Source organism: Aethalodelphis obliquidens, unplaced genomic scaffold, assembly GCF_003676395.1.
Source record: "Aethalodelphis obliquidens isolate GAN/ISIS:26980383/991018 unplaced genomic scaffold, ASM367639v1 scaffold41, whole genome shotgun sequence".
Lineage (NCBI taxonomy): Eukaryota > Metazoa > Chordata > Mammalia > Artiodactyla > Delphinidae > Aethalodelphis > Aethalodelphis obliquidens.
Window position 1 is genome coordinate 4373896 of NW_020837985.1, and position 21715 is coordinate 4395610.

The window sequence follows — 21715 nt, forward strand, 5'->3', positions numbered from 1 at the left end:
TAACAGAAAAACTGAGTTGTTAGTAAATTCTGGAAAAAGTTTGAAAGTCAATAAGACATTGTGAGAAAAATACAAAATAGGGAGAAGAAAACTACATAAGAAGAAAATGTTGTGTTCTAGCTGTAAGAACAGAGTAAGCCAAGAACACATAATCCGATTAAGTAGAGGTGAAGTCTCCAAAAAGACTGTGTGTGCACCATTCCTGGTTACCTTGGTAACCCCTTCTTGAGGATCACGATGTTATCATGAGAGAAAAAAAAATACATGGACATGTGACTTAGCAAGATCACCCTGGGGAAGGTCTGGGGGGAAGTTTGGGAGTGAAAGAATTAAACCTAGCACAGAGGTACCTAAGAGGAAGATCTTGAGTACTACAGACCATGGTGCCCTCTGCTGACTTGGGCAAAGTCCGCATAAATAATAAACTGTTTGGGGATCCACAGGGCACCCTGCCTGCCACACCACGGGCCACCCTGCCTGCAGGGGACTTTGCACTGAAAAGCAGCAGCCTTGGGCAGGGTATGGTGGGGACTGAGGGACGGTGGTACCTCCTTTCACTATCTGGAGGTAGGATGGGCCCACCAGAGCCCAGGCTACCTCCTTTCATCTCAGTTCCTTTAAATGAAAAGTGGGGATGGCAACAACACCTATCTCAAGGGAATCTTATGAGGGTTCAATGAGTTAATACACAGAAAGTACTTTGAACAAGGCTTGGCACGTCGTAAGATTTCTTAGCGGGTTAGCCATTAATGTTGTCGTTGTTACTATTCTCTAATGGAGGAAGTTGGAGTAAAACCAAGAGTCGGCACTTCAATGTCTATCTGGGCATAACGTCTGATGGAAAAGAAGGGGAAAGGGAGGAAAGAACACTGGTTGTTAAATAGAAGATGGACTGGGGGAAGGTAAAGTCCAAAATGCAGAGCTGGGTCAGAGTCCCTGGCTCCTGAAGAAGCCATAGTTCTTACAGCAAGAACAATACCTATTTGAGGGTGAGCTGCTCCACTCCCCAGGGTTATACTCTGTGATGAGGACTCCACACCACAACAGGCTCAAACCTCAGGCATGATTACTTCACTACCAGTTCTTTCAGCTCAGGCCCAGGAAAAAAGATAGTCTCTGGTACAAGTCAGACTCAGGAGGATCTGGTTCCAGCATCCATGACGTACAGACCTGCAAGCATCATGCCCCTTCTCATCTTCTGACACAGTTGTCGGGGCCATCCCACTAGTCCTAGCTCCACCTACCCTCTTGAAACTGATGTGGATTGAATTGTGTCCTCTAAAAAGATATACTGAAATCCTAACCCTAGTGCCTGTGCATGTGACTTATTTAGAAAGAGCGTCTTTGCAGTTGTGCTCAAGTTAAAATGAAGTCATACTGGACCCGAATCCAGTAGCTGCGTCCTTATAGGAAGAGGGAAATTTGGGCTCAATTACAGAGGACAGACACACAGGGAGAATGCCATGTGATGACAGAGCAGAGACTGGAGGAATGTCGGCAAACCAAGGAACACCAAGGATTGCTGGCTAGGAGGAGGCAGGGAAGACTTCTCCTCTGGCCCCTTGAGCAGTTTGGTCCACCCCTCCCTAGAGCTCTGAATACCACTGAACAACTGGCAGCAGTCCACATGTAATAGAATTAAGTAGAAATACAGTTTTGGATTCACTTTTTCCTCTGAATAGGTCCATCTAATATCCACCTGCCTGCCTAACAGGGACCCTAAAGATCATCACAAGGGTGACGTTTTACCTCCATCTGCTTTGGAAGTGACAAAATAAATCAATGTCCAATGAGTCTTTCCAACTTATTCCCAATTGAAAGATTAAAGAACTGAGGCTCAGAAAGGTAAGCCAATGTATAGTAGTGGAAAATAAATGTTAATGCATGTGTATCTGATTCTGTGTGTCCCCTTTCCATAATCATAAACTCCCTATGTAAAACAGAAAGAGGCATGGACTAGACACAAATAACCAGGGTGACTTAAATGCTCTTCTTTGCATTCTATTTTTGTTGTTTCTGTGTGTGTTACAGGGAACGGTGTACCCTCATGGAATAATGACATGGACTAACCGAAGTCGATCCTCAATAAATACTAGAGAAAGAGAGGGACTTGAGGGAATTGAGGAAGAAAGGGGAGGAAGAGGAAGAACAAAAGGATAGGTTTAAAGGAAAGAAGGGAAAAGAAATAGGAAAGAACGAAGTCTCTCACTAACTCAGAAGTTCTAGTTCTGAGTTGAGGCACCAGTTGACAACAGTAGGGAAAAGCAGTCCGAACTAGAAAAATCCATGGAAATATCATGTCTTATGTTTCTGACCGTAAGACACACATTGATTTGATAACAGACTTCCGGAAGCAGGCAGGGGAATGGGGAACTAACGCTTCATTAAGTGGGCACATAGCTGTTGTGGTTTCTCAGAGGTTATCATTACAAGCCTTTATCTTCTGAGTTTGCACCCCACTGAGAATAGAAACCAGTGTCACCTAAGAAATAAGATATCAACTTCATCATGGATGACAATGGATTGGAGAACTACAGCTTGGATTGGCTGTCAAAAAGGAGGTGTTGTACAGTTCCCCCCCCCCGCCCTCCGCCAAGTCTAGGCCACCACCCTACCTTGGGTGGAGTCTGCAAAGCAGCAGGGCCCTCAGGGGAACCTTTACATGCAATAGAAAAAGGTGCTCTTTCTGGTGAGAGTAGCTCCTTGGGTGCATGGCTTGGCGTATAACATGAGAACTGCATTTTAGCCCCCACTGGTCCTCATGGCTGGCCGGGTGCTTCTGTCAGGATACTAGCCACTCAATTCCTTACAGCTGTTCTGTCAAGTAAGGACTCACTCCTCTGGCTCCAACCTACTGATCCCAAGAGAGGTCCAGGGAAACCATGGGTCTTCTAGACCTGCCTCTAAAAGAGGCCCTGAATCCAGATGTCCTTATTACATTGAAGACAAAGCAAAGGGAGTAAACATCACACTAATTAAGCACACCAAGTGGACTGAAAAAGTGAACACAGGCGGACTACGCAGGAGTAATGGCTTATAATGATCCATCACAGTGAAGGGACACCAAAAAGGGCAGATGTTTAAAAAGTTTTGGCCAAAACTCACAGCAAGAGATACGTTTTATACTGTGACCCAACACACACACACACACACGCACGCCAAAGTAAAAGTTTTCAGAAACTATATTTATAATGTTCTCTATCTTTATGTAAAGTATTAGGTTGGCCAAAAAGTTCGCTCAGGTTTTTCCATAAGATGTATGGAAAAACCCAAATGAACTTTTTGGCCAACCCAATAAATCTCAATCTTTATTGATTTCATGACCTTTAATTAGTCACTACCTCAGTGTGAAAAATTCTGAACCAATGGACGTCAAATTCCTACCCCGTCATTCAGACAAATTATTCTTTTTCCCTTAGGGGGGAGTAAGTGAAGGGAGTAGAGGCGAGAGCAGACATCCTCTTCCTGATATTTCATCGGGGGATACAACTCACATTCTAGGAGCCCCAGAAATGTGGGGAGGAAAAGATAGTCTGACCCTGTCCCAGGGCAACACAGACACAATAGTTTGAGTGACGGATGACAGTTTCCGAAGCACCAAAGGGGTTTTAAGTGCTTCTTTTCATCAAAGAAATGTGTTTGTTTTTTTTTTTCTTGAACTGTGACTTGAATCAAAGGTATTTTTTGTTTGTTTTTTCTACAAATACATGTACTGGAATGGTTTCAAAGTGTGACCAAATCAATGCATTATCTGAAGTGACTCAACTGGAACAAACCAAAACCACAAAACATCCCTCCTGCTGAACTAATATTTTGTTCCCTTCATGCCTCAGTGGATCCTGAGACCAGAGGCTTCTGAAGTGTTGGTCCTAGAAGTAGAAGCGCCCGTGACTCCACGACACTCTGCCCCACTGACTTACACCCTATATCCCAGTCGCCTTCAGCTACTCTCAGTGCCCCAAAGGTCCCCAAGTCTCTGCTCATACAGCCCCTTCTGTTTAGACAGCCCTTCCTTCTTTCTGCCTTTCTATCTGCTCAGCAAGCACCTCTCATCTTTCAAAACTCAACTTAAAGATCACTTCATTCACGTACGCATTCGTTCATTTATTCAACCAGCTGTAGTGAAGATCCACCATATGCCAGGATGCATACTGGTGACTGGGAAACCCAAAAGCGAACAATACATGGTTCCTATTCTTAAAAAGCTTACAATCTAGTCAAGAGAAATAGGCACTTATAATGTGGTGAGTATAATCACGCAAGCAACATTCAGGGTATATAGAGCACAGAAGGGGAGCCCTTAACTTGATATAATGGGCCACATAAGGCTCCCTGGCAGGCTGATGCTTGACACAGCTAGAGAGATGGAGAGAGTGGAGCAATAATGGAGCTAAATATCATTATGCCCAATTTAGAGATGAAAACGCTGAGGCACAGAATGGTTACATACATTTCCCAAGGGGCATCGCTATCAATTAACAGAGCTGATATTTGACCTCAACGCACACTACCTCCAAAACAGGTCTTAATTCTTAACTGGGATCATCTTTCATTTGCCATAGGAATCTAGACAAGGAGGTGATTCTGGTGGAAATTTGACAAATGGGACAAAGAAACAATGGGATAGGCATGGGCTGTGAGATCCATGGGGAAGCCGAGTACTAAGGCCTGAGAGGATGACAGAGGGCACAGAGGTTGGGGTGCGGATGGGGAAAAACGCTGGTGTGCAGGACCTGCAATAAAGTAGATCTCTGCCACTAAGTCCTTATAGAGAATCTACATCAACGCTACATGTTGGCTGAGCACTAGTCATTTCAAAGTCAAAGCAACCTAGGTATAAATCCTGTCTCTGACAGTCATTAGAAGTTTGTCCTTGGACAATGCATTAAACCTTTGTGAATTTCTATTTTTACATCTGTACAATGGGGCTAGCAATGTCTACCTATGGGGCTGTTATGAGAATTAAATTAAGTGAGATTAAGTGTATAAAGCACGAAGCATAGTTCCTGGGATACAACATGTGCTAAATTCACATTACTTCTGCTTCCCCTTTGCATCTTTTAGGTTTTTCCTCCCTTGCTGAGGAGGTATGGCTGGGTCCATCCACTTCCTCTGCCATGGAACGTAGCCCCATTCTGGTACGAGTCCCTGGCAACAACCCTGCCAGGGAGTGACTGGGAGCAGAGACCCAGGGCACCAAGCAGAGCTTGTTAGAGTGAAAACTGAAAGAACAGAATACATCTTTAAGAGATGCCTAGGGAGCCAGGAACCACCCATCCCCTGCAGGAAGGAACCGTTAATTGTATCATTAAGGGCTTCCCTGGTGGCCCAGTGGTTGAGAGTCCGCCTGCCGATGCAGGGGACCTGGGTTCGTGCCCCGGTCCGGGAAGATCCCACATGGCGCGGAGCAGCTGGGCCCGTGAGCCATGGCCGCTGAGCCTGCGCGTCCGGAGCCTGTGCTCTGCAACGGGAGAGGCCACAGCAGTGAGAGGCCCGCATACCGCAAAAAAAAAAAAAAAAAAAAAAGAGACGCCTAGGGAGCCAGGAACCACCCAAACCCTGCAGGAAGGAACCATTAATTGTATCATTAATAATACTTAGCATTGTCCCCATACTTTTCCAACCTAATTAATTCTGCTCCAAATCCTGGAAAACAAATGGGTGTGTCAGAAACAAGCTTCTGTTTCTGAGTAGAGAAGCGTGTCCTCAGCAGTGATGGGGGGAAGGAAAAAGCTACATTACCACTTTCTAGGGTTAAGTTACTTAGGGCGGAGAGAGGACCTTGGGCACTGGTGGAAATCTTCCCTCCACCCCTAAGACCCTCTTCAAACAGGAATAATCACCCAAGGGAACAAAAGTGCAAGGCTCACCCAGCCCTTGGATAAAGGGCACATTGCCCAGAAATGGCAGATGTTGATAAACTGGCACCATGGCCAGGTGGTAAAAGTTCATCCCCCTCTTTCCCCAGAACACAGAATGAAGCTCATGAGTCAGAGGACAAAACATGTAGTTAGCTGGTCAGTTCTGCTGCCCTTTAACTCAATGGAGACTTACTTTACAGACCATAATCTGGGGGTACCGAGAACCCAACCTGGTTCCCTCCCATCACAGGTGTGCAGACTCCAGCACAAGAGACAGAAGAGGCAGATAAACAGAGAGAAAGCTACAATATAAAGAGAATCACTCAGATAAGGGGAGCACAAAGAACCTGGCCATGTGAGAGGTACGGAAAGGATTCCTGGAAGAGAATTCATTTGGGCTGTTTGGGAAGATGATTAAGAGACAACAAAACAAAGACATGGAGAGATTGGTCAAGTGAGGACTGCTGTGAAGATGCTTAGAGTCAAGAGTATGCAAAGCACATTCAGGGACCTGAACACAGGTCCACATGGCTGGGGGACTTAGGGAACTGCAATTAGACAGCTGCTCGTGTCATTCCAAAGTGAAGAAAGGCTAGTGAGAAGACATGTAAATGGACAGACATGCATAACACAACGAGGAGGGCCCAGAGGAAGGAAAAAGGATTAAAGGAGGAGAGAGACTGCTTTTGCCTTTCAGGGAAGGATCAAATCAGTGGCAGGCTAACAGCTGAAGGTCCTTGGTTGATGAGGCCACAGGCAGAATTTCTCCTGCGTGTCCTTGCAGAAAGCTCACACACACAGACTACCATGCACTATCCTAGTTGCAGGAAGTCCATGGTCAGTGGACACTCCATCCCTGTCCTGATGACATAATGATGAATAGTGAGATCACCCACCCAGAACCAAAGTTTGGAAGCATCTTGGACGGCCCTCCTTCTGCATCCTCCTATCAATCACAAAGCCTAAATAATTCAATTGCCTAAATAACCATGTAACGATGAACCCTCTTCTTCATCCCTATTACTGCAAAGATATTCCAACCACCTCCTACGTGGTCCCTGTCTCTTGTGTGACCCATTAAGGTTCAGACTCTTGTATGGCCCCAGCTGAACTTGCTCAAATATAAATCCGATTCTGTTACTGTGCCATTTACATGCCCTCCCTGATTCCCTTGAGTTACTAGATAACGGTAATAATCACTAACAGCAGCTGCTTCCTATGCATCAGGCATTGTTCTAAAGGGCTTTGCATACTTTAACTCAATAACTCACAGCAACCATGCAAGGTAGGTGCCATTACTGTCCCCATTTGTGCTGGTTATTTGTCTGGTAGCTGTCAGCTCCATTCCTGCCTTCCTATGACCTCCTTTATACTCAGGGCATGTAGAAAGAAGCCTGCTAACTACTTTTCCCAGGCTCACTGGTCAGCTGCCTCCTGGTTGGGTTCTATGTCAATGGGGAGGCACTGAAGAGAGACTGGAAAGCTGGAGGAAGGGAGAAGTTTGTTCGTGCATTGTTCTGATTTTTTTCCCTTTCCCTCCCCAAGTGGTAGCAACATTAGGGGGAGTGTTGTTTCTGAACCACACAGCTACAGGGACCTCCTGATCAGTAACAGCAATAGCACCTCCCACACACCAGTAGCACGTGCAGGCTGGGCTCCTGCCCAAGGCTGATCAGCACTTCCTCACTTCCCATTCACTCTCTTCTCCCTTTTACTCCTCTTCCAAAATATTGTAACTAACTCCCTACATTAAATCCCTCTCTGCTGGAATTATCTGTACGTCATTCTATTTTCTTGACTGGACACTTCTGGATACACCGTTTAAGGAATAAAGAAACGGAGACACAGAGAGGTTAAGTAACTTACCCCAATTAAACAGCTAGGAAGTACCAGAAAACATAGATAAAAGAAAAAAAAAAGATTCTAAATTAAGTCAAAGCTCCTTAAGCATGTCATTCAAAGTCCTTCAGAATTGTTTCCCTTTCTCCATCCACATCTCATAGACTACTGGGAGAATGACACCTTGTAGGGGAGTAATTGTTGTTGCTTAATGAATGAATAAGTGAATGAATGCATGCATGCCAAACGCATGCATACCATGCTTGTGTAAAACCCCAGCAGGATCTGTGACTGCAGAAGATGTTTGATAGACCAGTGAGAGGATATATAATAAACAAATGAATAAACTGCAAGCACACAGCAAATCGACCTGAGAAGCTATTCCCTCCCTCTGTATTCTTTCCTTCCAGCCTCAGTATCAGAGCCTTGCTGCATCTGAGACACTGAATGTCCACCCGCCTTATACAGAGCCACATACAGTAAGTGCACATTTGTTAAATGAATGAATGAATCAAGCAAAATTGTGCTCCATCCAGCCATAGCTCAATAACGTTAAAATTTCTATCAATAGTTTATCAAAATATAAACTTTTCCAGGAGCATGGTACAAAAGAAAACTATTACATTTTCCTAGAAACAAAACTCTCCAACATAGCAGCCTGCAAATAATTAGGCGTTAATGTCTGTAACTTAAAAAAAAAGCCACAGTTCATCTCAGGGGACATTCTGTATGAAAAAGGAAAAAACAATGAGTCATGGATTCTTACCTCCTATTTATAACCTGGATCCACAAATGATCTGTTGCTAAAGGAGAAGAAAGCTATTAATCTCCCAACTCAGGGAGCAATTTTATATTTTGAATAAAAACAAAATAAACAGCAGTAAGGAGAGAAATAAATCAGATATGCAGTAATTAGTTTGAAAGAGCCGGATATTTCCTGCCTGACACTCTCTTTGGAATTTAAGCCTTATCCATCAAATCAAATGTGTATCCGATGACACGGAGATTTTCCATTCCCTTTTCAGACAAAATTAGTCTGTTGATCTGAATAGTAAATTGACAGGACCCAGAAGGAAGGGCAGGAGTCACAGGATTATAGTTGAGGTGGGAGCAGACGCTTAATGAAGTTTGGCGAAGCCCTGACTGCTGCCCTTTTAACCTCCTGGCCTCTGTGATCCTTTATCCATTAAGATGCTGGTTTTCTACCTATGAAATCTTAGAAGACCCAGGATTTTTTAAAAAACGGCAACTAAGAGGGACCTTATTCATTTTCTAATCTAACATCCTTATTTTACAGATTTAGAAAGCTCAGCCAATGACCAAAACAGACTTGCTTGATTTGCACAAGATCAGCTGAAACTCCAGGACCGAAATCCTGGCTATGTGTTTCCCAGTCCTTTTCCACAAAGCTCTATAAAGAAAACAGCACCCAAAATCATAACGTGGCTCCTTACTTAAGTCATTATGTTTTATTTAATGCAACACTTTCTGCATAAGAGCCCCCTTTATGCTAAATTATGGCAAAGGTGTGCTGCCCTTTCAATCCTCAGTCACTACATGTTTCCTCAACCATTTTTCCTTCCAATCAAAAACCTCTGCAGATTCCTCTGCCACTCATTTGCAACTTATTCTGACATCTAATTATGTTTTCTCTCCCCACTGTTTTGGAGTGTCCTACTAGAAGAATTTTTTCAGCAACGGTTTGGTAACATTCATTTGAGGCACAGCCATACTAAGTCTCTGCAGAAAAACTTACAAATCCCTGCACAGGATTTTTAAAAACATTGTGAATACAGCTCTGTGAATAGCTTGTCCCTTTCATCTCCTACCATCCCAGCTATTGTGAGTTTGGGTCTATATAGCCAAAGATTAATAGTAGTATCAGTGGAAAGAGCAGGGAGATGTAGAAAGATTAAGGATCTCACCCAAGCGTTGGTTTCTAATAATAACATAATAATTCAAAGCTGGCTAGAAGTTAAATGCCCATCAAGAATGGTTAAATGAATTATGGTTCATTCTTACAACAAAAAACTATTTAGCCATTTGAAATAACATAGAGAAAAATATGTATTAATATAGAAAGATGTTCAAGGTACATTGTTAACATGGGGAATGTGAGGATTTCTCAAATGGCACTTATCATATAAGCCTACTTTTTACAAAAAAAAATGACAACAACAGATTTTTACTGAAAAAAGTATGATGTTCCCAACTTTTATATATATATATATATATATATATATATATGTGTGTGTGTGTGTGTGTGTGTGTGCGTGTGTGTATATGTATATAATGCTGTTATTTTTAAGTATAAAATAAAACTACCCAAGCAGTTGCCCTCCATGATTAGAGTAACAATGTAAGAAATTATGCCTGAGCGTTCTCAGTGAATGTATAAACATTGGAGAAAAGAGGGAAGGACCTGGGTGGTCCCATCCTCACTTCTACCACTCTCCTTTCTTTATTTTACACATCGACTTTTTGTTTTTATCCGCGAGGTTCTGTTGGAACAAAAGTTCCCAAGGGCAGATACGTGCATATGTTTTGCTCAGCTTCCTCTTTGAGTGACTGGGATAAGTCCTCCTCTGTGAAGAGTTTCTGGGTGTGGACAAAAGGAGGAACACAAACAGTTCTGTTTAATTATGTTTTGATGTATCACATGCTGTCCTAGGACTACCTTGTTTATTTGCCATCACAGCTCTGGGAAGCCGGGGTGATTTCCGCTCATTTGAAACCTGGGGAGTAGAAGCTGGCAGGGACCCGGCCGAGTTCTTGCACGGAGACAATGGTGGGGCTGAGAAAGGAGCCGAGAGCCGTGAGAACCGTGTCCTGTCCTCTGGCCAGCTCACAGCGTGTGGTTTACCAGTTTGGTTGGTGTTACGGTTTGAATTGTGTCCCCTGACAAATTCATACATTGAAGTCCTTAATCTCGCAGTACTTCAGAACATAACGGTATTTGGAGATAGGGTCTTTACAGAGGTAATCAATACGAAGCCAGGTCGTTCTGTAAATAGGGAAGGGACTCGGCACACCTGCCCTTACCTTTAAAAAACTAGCAGGAGGGCTTCCCTGGTGGCGCAGTGGTTGAGAGTCCGCCTGCCGATGCAGGGGACATGGGTTCGTGCCCCGGTCCGGGAGGATCCCACATGCCGCGGAGCGGCTGGGCCCGTGAGCCATGGCCGCTGGGCCTGCGCTTCCCGAGCCTGTGCTCCGCAACTGGAGAGGCCACAACAGTGAGAGGCCCGCGTACCGCAAAAGAAAAAAAAAAAAAAAAAATTAGCGGGAAACCACGGGCTCAGGGCCCACGCGAACCGCCGCCACCGCCGTCTAGGAGGGCAGCAGAAAGAACCAGCAAGAGTTCCGGCCTCTGAAGCTCAGATAAGGTGGGAAATCGCTCCGCCTCAGCGGCCAGGAGGGAGGGGCGGGGCGAATGGCAGTTCAAGGGCTGAATAAGGTTCCCGCTCAAGACCTACGTGTCGCGAGATTTCCCTTTATATTAGTAACAATTCTTCCCCGCAGTCTGTTTCTCCTCAGAGTTGACATTCTTTAGGCTTCTGCTATCGTTAAAGAATGCAAGGAAAACTATCAGGTGCTATGATAGAAAGGAACTGAGGGTGAAAAATCTATTTCTGTCCTCCAAGAGCTCACAGTTTTGGGGCGGAAACAGAAGTGCAAACAAATAATTATAGCCCCCCGTCATCATTTAATGGTAGTAATTTTCTAAGGTCTTTGGGACATAGGGAAAGTGGCCTTTACAGTGGCTTGGGAGCCAGGAGAGGGCTTCACAGATGCGGGTCGCTTTTGTTCCTGCTTCCGTAGGGAATAGAAGGGTGACTAGAATGTTGGTTAGATAGTGAATGGGGGAAGGGGCATTCCTGGTTGAGGGAGGGTAGGCAAAGGTGCTGGAATTGTGAGAGACATGAGTCCAAGAGTGAGTGAGTCCAAGGAGTGTGGTGTCGACGTGTGAGGACGTGGGGAAAATGGCAAGAGAGAAGACTGGAGACTTAGCAGACATGAAGACCTTGTGTAATAGGGAAGAACCCATCTGCCTCCATATTAGATCTGTTCCTTTTTCACTTTAACCTTTGTGCTCTGTTGCCTATGCGTAGTCATGCTGTCTCTGACCTTGAAGAGCCCACTGACCTACGTAGTCAGGTGCAAGAACAGAGGATTCTAACACCAAGAAGTTTGCAACAACTAACCACGCCCTTCGCTCACCTTGCCTTTAAAAGGGCTTTGCTGAAACCCTTTGAGGAATTTGGGCTTTTCTGGGGTACAAGCCACCTGTCTCCTTGCATGGCCCTGCAATTAACCTTTCTCTGCTCCAAACTCTGAGCTTTTGGTATTGTTTGTCCTCATCGGGCACATGAACTTGTGTTCGGTAACAATTCTGCTGGGCTCTAATCCAATATGACTCACATCCTTATAAAAAGGGGACATTTGGACACAGGCACGTACAGAGGGAAGACCGTGTGAAGACACAGGGAGAATACCATGTAACCATGAAGACAACTATCCACAAGCCAAGGAGAGAGGCCTAGAACAGAGCCTTTCCTCACAACCCTCAGAAGGAACCAACTCTGCTGACACCTTGATTTTGGAGTCCCAAGCTCCAGAACTGTGAGACAATAAATTTCTGTTATTCAAGCCACCCAATCTGGGACACTTCATTATTGCAGCCATAGCAAATGAATACAAGTGGTCACCCAGTGAGCGCACAAAACCTCAGTTCTGATGGTGGAAAGGGTGCCCTTGAGAATGCAGGAAAGTTTGGGGCCACTATATGGAAACAAAAGGCTTTAAGGAGTATAATGGGATAAAGGGAAGAAATGTCCAACAGGATAGAGGCCCCACAAAGCCCTGCTCCCTTTCTATCCATGCTGCCCATGCCAGCCCTGCTACCAGGAATAAAGCCAAATTATTCAGAATCATGTGTATTGGGGCCAGAAGTGCGTTATTTAATTTTTCGGCAACAGATGTACATTTTTAATTTGGTTTTGTTTTAGGCTGAAATTACAATATTAAATCTTAATATTCAAACAGTAGCATGAGTTTATTCCCTGAACGTCTACCCACCTCTTTCTTCCTCCAGCATGTGCAGAATGGCAATAGGGAAGGGCCAAACACAGAAAGCTGGAAAGAGGGCCAGGCTAAGGCTGCTCATCCTGTCCACACACCAGAGTGGTCATGTGACTTTGAATCCATCACTTCACTCCTCTGGAGCTCAGTTACTTCCTCTGCCAAATGATGGAGATGACCTAGGTGTTCCTTAAGGTTCCCCTATCTCAGAGGACTCACAAGTCTGTGTATCTCTAGAGACTAGAGAGAGCCAAACAGAGATCAACAACAGATGGCTGTGCAGGAATTGAGTTTTTATCTGTACCTTTGCCACTGTCAGAGCTGTGAGAGCCACACGAAGTGAGTATCTCCAAGTGTCGTTAGATGTACAGCCTGAGCAGGGTCTCTACAACAAAGAAAGGCTCACAATGCCTGTTCCCTGTCATCTTTTGTGAATGATAAGACATAAAACTTGCATGTATGCTAAAAGTAAAAGATTTTCTGACTGTAAAATCTTGGATTATTCATTGAAGCTCCTGTGATTGTGTAGGTCTGACTATCTGTGTTTGTCTGTGTGTGTGTGTGTGTGTGTGTGTGTGTGTGTGTGTGTGTGTGTGCGCCTCACTTTCCCTGGTATCCCAAGCAGGTTCTGTTTTTCTTTGGTGTAATTAAGCCTTGAAAAGCAGGTGCTTCAGGAATTCTCCACTCTAAGGGCTGCCTATTAATTTCTAGTATTGATGAGAGTAAAATTTGGTGTCACTTTACTTAGTACTTAGATCTTCTCTACAGCCCCCAGACTGAAAGTCTCTCTGCTACAACTTACAGCCTCATCCTAATCCATTCAAGAGAAAAATTCACCCAAGAGGAATTCTTTGCCAAAACTTGGAATGAAATTGGGTAGAGTTGACTTATCTCTCCCCAGGCCCTCTTCTTGTTCACTCCCACCAGTCAAATCCTGCAGATTGCAAGAACACTTGAAGTCTTTCACTGAAAAGTCATGTCATGCCAGAAGAGGATTGTGACATAGTGAGAGCAAATGATGACTTCCCAGCTAACTTGGAACTTTCCTGAAAAAAATGCTTCTATTCTTAGGCCTTAGAGATGAGGGACACTCTTTGCCACATAATATAACCTAATCAAGAGAGTGACATCCATCACCTTTGCCATATTCTATTGGTTAGAAGCAAGTCACAGGTTTTGCCCACAGTAAAGAGGAGGGGATTATATAAAGGGTAACTACTAAGGTGAGTTACCTTAGGGTGTTTCACCACACCATGCTTCTTATAATGATTTGGAACCCCTTCCCAACCCTGGTCTTCTGCTTTCTCCCTCCATAGCACAGAAGCAAAAGTGGTTGACTGACCTGGTGGAATAAAGGAGGAGATGCATGAGCACTGCTTGGCTTTTCTCTTCTTAGTTCAAAAAATATTGTATAACATCATTGATCTGGGAGTTTCTTAAGTGAGCAACGAAATGAACAATAAAAATGATTACCACTTATATCTATTGATTACTTACTGTGTTCTATGCACTGAACCAAACACTTGTTATTTCATTAAGTATTGTAGGTCCCTATTATTAATCCCATTTGTAGATGAGAAAGTGAGGATTCAGAACTTGGCAAGATCTGTCTGACTCAAGGCCATCAATCCTTGGTATAGAATAATAAGGAAAAAACCTTGTGGAATGTTTAAGATGTTCCAGGCAGTGTTCTGTGGGTTCTACATATATTAATTAACTCATTTAATCTTCATAACACTCCTATCAGGTAGGTACCACTACTGACCCCATTTTATATATGAAAAAACTGAGGTTCAGAGATGTTAACTTGCCTTAGATCATGCAGCTGGTGGTGGGCATAGCTGAAATTAACCCAGAAAGTATGTTCCCAGAATGTGTGTTTTTAATCTTTGTACTATCCTGATGCCACTGTCTTTAAGGAGGAAGAGTGGGTCTTAGTAGATCTACCCTCCCAAGAGCTATAGCACAATTGATAACTCATAGTAGGCCCTTGCTACTAGGTGCTTTCTAAAGAAAGAGCACATGAGTAAAAGAATGAGCAAATGAATAAATAAAAGAAACTTCATCAAGAATAACCTTCCATTTTAGAAGAAATGTACTTCAATTGAATTATCTGGTCAAATGCAGACTCTAAGCCCTCTGAACTATTCTTTATGAAAGCAGTATTTCAGAATTTTAGTCCAAACAGAGAAGTATAATGACTAGAATTCTAAGCTGTTAGTTCAAATACTAAGCTAACTGACTGAATATTTGATGATATTAAGTGATTATTCTTGTATTAGTCTCCTGTTGTTGCTATAACAAATTACTACAAACTTAGTGACTTAAAACAATACAAATTAATTATAGTTCTGGAATTTGAAAGGGGTCTCATTGGGCTAAGATAAAAGAATCAGCAGGGCTGCCTTCTTTCTGGAGACTTTAGGGGAAAATCTCCCTCCTTGCCTTTTCCAGCTTTTATAGGTCACCTGTATTCCTTGTCTTCTCCATGTCTTCTCCTTGTCTTCTGACTGTAAAATCTTGGATTCTTCTCCATCTCCATCTTCTCCATCTTCAAGACCAGAAGCATCTGGCTGAGTCTTTCTTGTGCTGCTATCTCTATGGTTCTCCCTCTCTACTTCCCTCTTCCCCTTTAAGGATCCTTGTGATTACATTGGGTTCTCCTCGATAATCCCAGATAACCCCCCTGTTTTAAATTCTGCCCATTAGCAACCATAATTCCATATGCAGTGTTAATTCTCCACTGACATGTAACATAGTCACAGGTTCAGGGGATCAGGGTGTGAACATCTTTGGGAACTATTATTCTGCCTGCTACAAACATTGGTTTTTGTTTTTGTTTGTGTTTGTGTCTTTGCAGGAGGAGGTGATCATTGCATTGTGGATATCACTATTTCTCAGTCCTTATCTTTCAAAGATACATATGGCACAACTTACAGAGGAAAGGATAGGGTGCTTGAAATTTCCTTCAAAATAACATAAGAGAGGAAAGAAGATGGAGATAAATGAAACAAAGCTGGCCTTGAGCTGATCATTGTTGAAGCTGTGAGGTTTTCTTGGTGTTTGGTATTTCTGGCCACACTGCACGACTGCGGGATCTTGGTTCCCTGACCAGGAAACAGGGACTGAACCCGGGCCACGGCCGTGAAAGCACCAAGCCCTAACCACTGGACCACCAGGGAATTCCCGAAGCTGTGAGTTTGATATGTAATGGTTCACTATGCTATTCTGCATACTTCTGAATACAGTTAAAATTTTTACAAATTAAAAAACAAAATAATTTGAAAGAGAGACCAGGAGACCTTAGCATAAATTGAGCAATTCTGTGTGCCAGGCACTATGCTAAATGACTCATTTATATCATCTCATTTGCTCCTTAAAACAACCCTATGAGAAAAACATTAAGAGTCCCACTTACAAATAAGAAACCTGCTGTTTAAATGGTTGAATGACTTGCCCAATATACCAAAAACCAGGTGCTGAATCTAGGTGTCCTTTGATTTCAAAGCTCGTGTTTTTCATCACTATGTTACGCTAAACAGCAAGTATAGGTTAAGTAGCTATATAAGGCACTGGTAAAGTGGCAATATTTAGAAGATGTGATACTTTGTCTCAAGGAGATCAAGGCCTAGAAAATATATGTTAAATTGCAATTCTAGTCCTGGTTCAACCTCTGACAGAGGAGGAGAGGCAAATTATCTCAACTCTCTAGACCTCGGGCTGTTTACCTATATAATGAGAATATGGAATCCAATCCAATGACAGAGGACAGCAGGAAAGAGAAAATGAAATCAGTTATGTGAAAGCCATTATGAACGGTAAAGAACTTTATAAGTAAAAAGGACAAAATGCACAACAATGACGATAACGTGGATGAAGATAAAAAGGCTCTTGGCCCACACAGAAAGGAGATTTTTAGTGTTCCATATCAAGGTCCCCTAAGCCTCATGGTTTTTTCTTCATGAAAGCTCCCCAGCAAATTCACATAGAGCAAGGCTGACCCTAGAAATACGAAGGACAGAGACAATTCAGAGCAATTGTGAGAAGCTCTGTCATCTCACTGGCATCTCCTCTACCTGAGGGACTGTGCTTACCACACAGGAAGAGCCCTGTATGAGGAAAGGGAATTATCTTTGATGTGGTGACTGGGAAATCATGACATGCTGTCTTAATTAGAAGACAAGAACAGATAGTGCTAGATGCATGTTAACCTTCAACTTGACCAACTGTCAGGATCTGGTCCCAGCTGCAACGTCCAGCTGTATCTCCCACCACACCCATACCCCAGTCATATGCCTTTCATTCTGGCCTGACCTAAAATGAAGTTTCCAGGAAATCCATGTCATTTCACAACCCTCGTGCGAGAATATCCTTCACAGTCCTCGTGTGAGAATATCCTTCCTCCACCCTTTGCATGGTTCATACTCATTCTTTGAGATTCAAATCAGGTCCTTCCTTAGGGAGACTTGCCTGACTCAAGTCCAAGTTGAATTAGATATCCCTCCTTTGACTTACGTGAACTCCCATGACTTTCAAACTATACTTCTGTCGTCTATTTTAGCACTAGGCCAAGAGGTGCTGAAGGTGGAAGTTGACTTTCATTGCTCTATCTCTAGTGTCTACAGAAGGACAGGTGACATAGTAGGTGTCTTGTGATTATGTTTTGTATGAAAGATGGTATGTCATAGAAAATAAATATTATTTAATAGACTCCTCCTTTTAAAGAGGTGGTTCTTTGTAATCTGAAGTTTCTTTGCTGAGTACTGCATTGACTGTGAATGTGCGAGCATAAAAACAGCAGCTTGAGATCCACATTGTTAATTATAGTTAAGAAGAGAGAGATTTGGAGGAGCACAAGATCAGAAACAGTGGAAGAGCAATCCTCAGGGAGATGGCTATATTAGTTTATATAAAGCCAGTGATTATAACAGATAAACCTTGAAATATCACTGACTTAACACAATGGAAGTTTATTTCTCACTCACATAAAGTTTAGTTCTCACGTACATAAAGTTTCTCACTCGTGTAAACCCCCATAAGATGATCCTGATGGCAAGGGGTAGGGCTGTAGGTTAGAGGTGGGGTTAGTTCTGCCCCACACAGAGCCAGGTTGATGGAGACTTCAATACCATCAACAGTCCCTGGACTTCAACATAAAGCCAGGAGGGGGAATAAGTGAGAGAGCATTGTCCACGGGAGGATTTTACAGGTCAGACTATCAGGAAGTGGTACATGTCACTTCTACCTATGTCCCATTGGATAAACTTAGTCACATGGCTACACCTAACTGCAAAGGAATGTGGGAAATGTAGTCTAACTCTGTGCCCAAGAACAAGAGAAAATCAACGTTAAAGAACACATAGCAGTCTCTACTGCCAGGCCAGAAAGTTGGAGAGTGTCAAAAATGAAGGAAGGGGGCTTCCCTGGTGGCACAGTGGTTAAGAGTCCGCCTGCTGATGCAGGGGACACGGGTTCATGCCCCGGTCCGGGAAGATCCCACATGCCGTGGAGCAGCTGGGCCTGTGAGCCATGGCCGCTGAGCCTGCGCATCCAGAGCCTGTATTCTGCAACGGGAGAGGCCACAACAGTGAGAGGCCCGCATACCACAAAAAAAAAATGAAGGAAGAATTGGCAAGACAGAAGGGAAAGAAAGGGGAGAAGGTGGGAAGAGGAAAAGGAAAAGGAAAGAAAGAAGGGAAGAAGGGAAGAAGGGAAGAAGGGAAGAAGGGAAGGGCAAAGGAGAACTTGAAGGAGTTTGTGCTGGCTAGTGTTATGGATCCCTGACTCCACTATCCCTAAAAAATAACTTCAGGGTGTACTTTGTTCAGGAATGACTGTGAATGAATGGAAAGGACTACAACTGAAGAGGGAAGACAAAGCTAACATGTGGTTCATAGAATGAATAATTAAAGAGATTACATGCTTCTTCCAATGATGATTCCATTTGTCAAAACATAACTGACACTCCTTTTGGGTAACTGTCTTCAGAGCCAATTCCCAGACTTCCAAGAAAATCACAGATTTTCTTTAAAGGAAAAGCCACTGAATAAAGACCCTAGTAATAGCACAGCCAACATCAAGACCCTGTTTATAAATCCTGTTCTCTCTCTACTCCAATAGCAGAGTTAAATATAAGACAAGAAAGCATGAGCCCTGGACACTCAGGAATCGAGAAAGCAGCCTCCATAATCCACATGCTGATTAGGCACTTGCTTTATCTCACTAAATCCACCTAAACCCTATGGAAGTCATTCCAAACCCTATGGAATATAATTATCTCCATTTACAGATGAGGAAGCTGCAATTACCAGGGCCACATAACTGGTAACTAGTGGAACTAGGAATCAGAATCCTCACTGCTAATAGTATCAATAGCAATAGTAAAATGTAATATTTATTTAGCACATTCTATGTGCTCAGCAGAATATTAAGAACTGTACCTGAGTTATTGAATTTTAATCTCAAGATAGACATATGAGGGAGGTACTAAATAACATTCCCATTTTGCTTATGAAGATACTGAAAAAGAAGAGAAAAATCATTTATCCAAGTTTTCTTAGCTGTTATGCAATAGAGATGATATTTGCACCCAGGTGTTCTGACACTGAGTATGCCACATAGGCCTCCTCTCTCCCCCTGTCCGGCCCGAATCCATCTCTGTCAGTTACACCCATTTCTTCCTGACAATGCATTTGCCATGCACAAATCCCTTTGGATATTTATCTAGTCAGAATCCCCAGAGGAGAGAATATATGTTGGAGCCTTTATGTCTGAGAAGATCACTGCAAGGTCCCTTCCACCATCCTGGTTTGCCTAGAAGCGTCCCAGTCTTAGCCCTGAAAGTCTCGCGTGCCAGGAAACTCCTCAGTCGTGGACAAACCAGGACTGTTGTTCACCCTACTTTCAAATCTGAAATCTGTGTGTTTATAAACTTTATGTGAGACCCTCTGTTCTACCCTGGAAAGAGGAGGGTCACCTGGTCACATCCACAGAATCTCACCTCTCTCAATTAGAACCAAGTCACTCATTATCTTCTCTTTTGAACCCACCTCTTATAGCTTGTTAAGGAACACAGGTAAAAAATTAGACATCGTTGGCAGCAGTGAGGAGCCATAATATACTTAGTGGGTTGTGCAGTTTTATCATCTGTAAAGACTGTACTGGGGGGGGATATTCTTCATTTTCAGTAAGTCGTCTAAGTGGTGCATTTGAGACCAGTCACCATTAAATACTAGTAAGTCTGTCTCTGGTCTGCAGTGTTTCTAAACCAAAAGAACCAAGAGAAGCCATGGACAGGAGCTGAGACAAGAAGCACCTGGGGAGGGGGGCAGCTGGGACAACCTCATCAAGGGTTGTTCATCTATCAACACTGTTTGGGGGTATCACCATGGATTGGTGATTCGAATGTGTCACAGAAGTAAGTGAGATGCCGCAGTCTGAACTGAAGGCATGTTAGCAGGGTAACTGTAGAGGAAAAGTTTGCTTGGGTGGAACCTGAGGTTTGAGCAAAAATTAACCAATTCCCTCACATGACTGCAGTCTCATTTTAGGGTGTTATTCCTTTAGCTCGCGACCCATAACGATGTATGTCATCCCCTGTGTCTTAGTTAGCGAAGTCCACTATAACAATATAGCAGCCTAGATAACAACATTTATTTCTCACAGTTCTGGAGGAGGGGAAGTTCAGGATCAAGGTGCTCGTAGATTTGGTTCTGGTGAGAGCTCTCTCCCTGACTTGCAGGTGGTCACCTTCTCATGTGTCCTCACATATCAGAGAGTGAATGAGCTCTGGTCTCTCCTCCTCTTCTTAACAAGGACATGAATCCCATTATGGAGCCTCGTCTGCATGCCCTCATCTAAATCCAATTAACTCACAAAGGTGCCACCTCCAAATACCACCACACTGCGAATTAAGGCTTCAACATAGGAATTTTGGGGAGACACAAACCTCCAGTCCATAACATCCTGTGTCAGGAGCTCCAGAGACCCCTTCATCACAGTCAGTAATGAGCTCCCACCTGCAGAATTGCCCCAGGCTCTGCAACTGCTCATGTTTTTACTCAGGGGAGAAAAACAAAACACAATTTTGTTTCAATAAACTTTTAATTTTGGAATAATTCTAAATTGATAGAACAGTTGTAAAGATGGTATGGAGAATACCCATATACCCTTCATCCAGGGTCCACTATCATTACCATCTTATGTTACCATGGTATATTTATCAAAACTAAGGAACAAACATTGGTACACTGTTTTTTGTTTGTTTGTTTTTATTTATTTACTTATTTTTTCCTGCGTTGGGTCTTCATTGCTGCACGTGGGCTTTCTCTAGTTGCGGCGAGCAGGGGCTGCTCTTCGTTGCAGTGCACGGGTTTCTCACTGCGGTGTCTTCTCTTGTTGCGGATCACAGGCTCTAGGCGCACGGGCTTCAGTAGTTGTGGCTCACGGGCTTAGTTGCTCCGTGGCATGTGGGATCTTCCTGGACCAGGGCTCCAACCCATGTCTCCTGCATTGGCAGGCGGATTCTTAACCACTGCACCACCAGGGAAGTCCCAGTACACTGTTTTTAACTAAACTCCAGACTTCCTTTGTATTTCACCAGTTTCTCCATTAATGCCCTTTTTCTGTTCCAAGACGAAATCTAGGGGAACACATTGTATTTAGTTGTCATGTGTCTTTAGTTTCCTCCGGTTTGTAACAGTATCTCAGTCTTTTCTTGTTTTTGATGACCTTGAGAGCTTTGAGGAATATGGGTCAGATATTTTGTAGAATGTCCCTCAATTTGGATTTGTCTGATGAAAAACAGTCTTTATTCTGCAATACATGCTGGGATTTTGATTCTGCTCTGACCACGTAACCCGTACATAAATAGGGCTCTGCTTCATGCACAGAATTTCAGTACTTGGGTAATATTCCTCAGTGCCTCCAGCACTAAA

The 21715-nt window shown here is 43.4% G+C and overlaps 1 protein-coding gene across 2 annotated transcripts in view; it reads right to left on the reverse strand.

Annotated features, from left to right (window-relative positions):
• The window catches only part of LRATD2 (LRAT domain containing 2), a 92807-nt gene that overhangs the window by 30504 nt on the left and 40588 nt on the right, over window positions 1-21715 (reverse strand). The window contains exon 3 of one of the 2 annotated variants that reach the window (XM_027132436.1): window positions 21284-21710. The exons of the other annotated variant lie outside the window; for it this stretch is intronic. Coding sequence (XP_026988237.1) covers window positions 21696-21710 — 15 coding nt within the window. The 3' untranslated portion in view covers window positions 21284-21695. Of the gene's footprint in view, window positions 1-21283; window positions 21711-21715 lie in introns of those variants that run through there. 2 annotated transcript variants of the gene reach the window in all.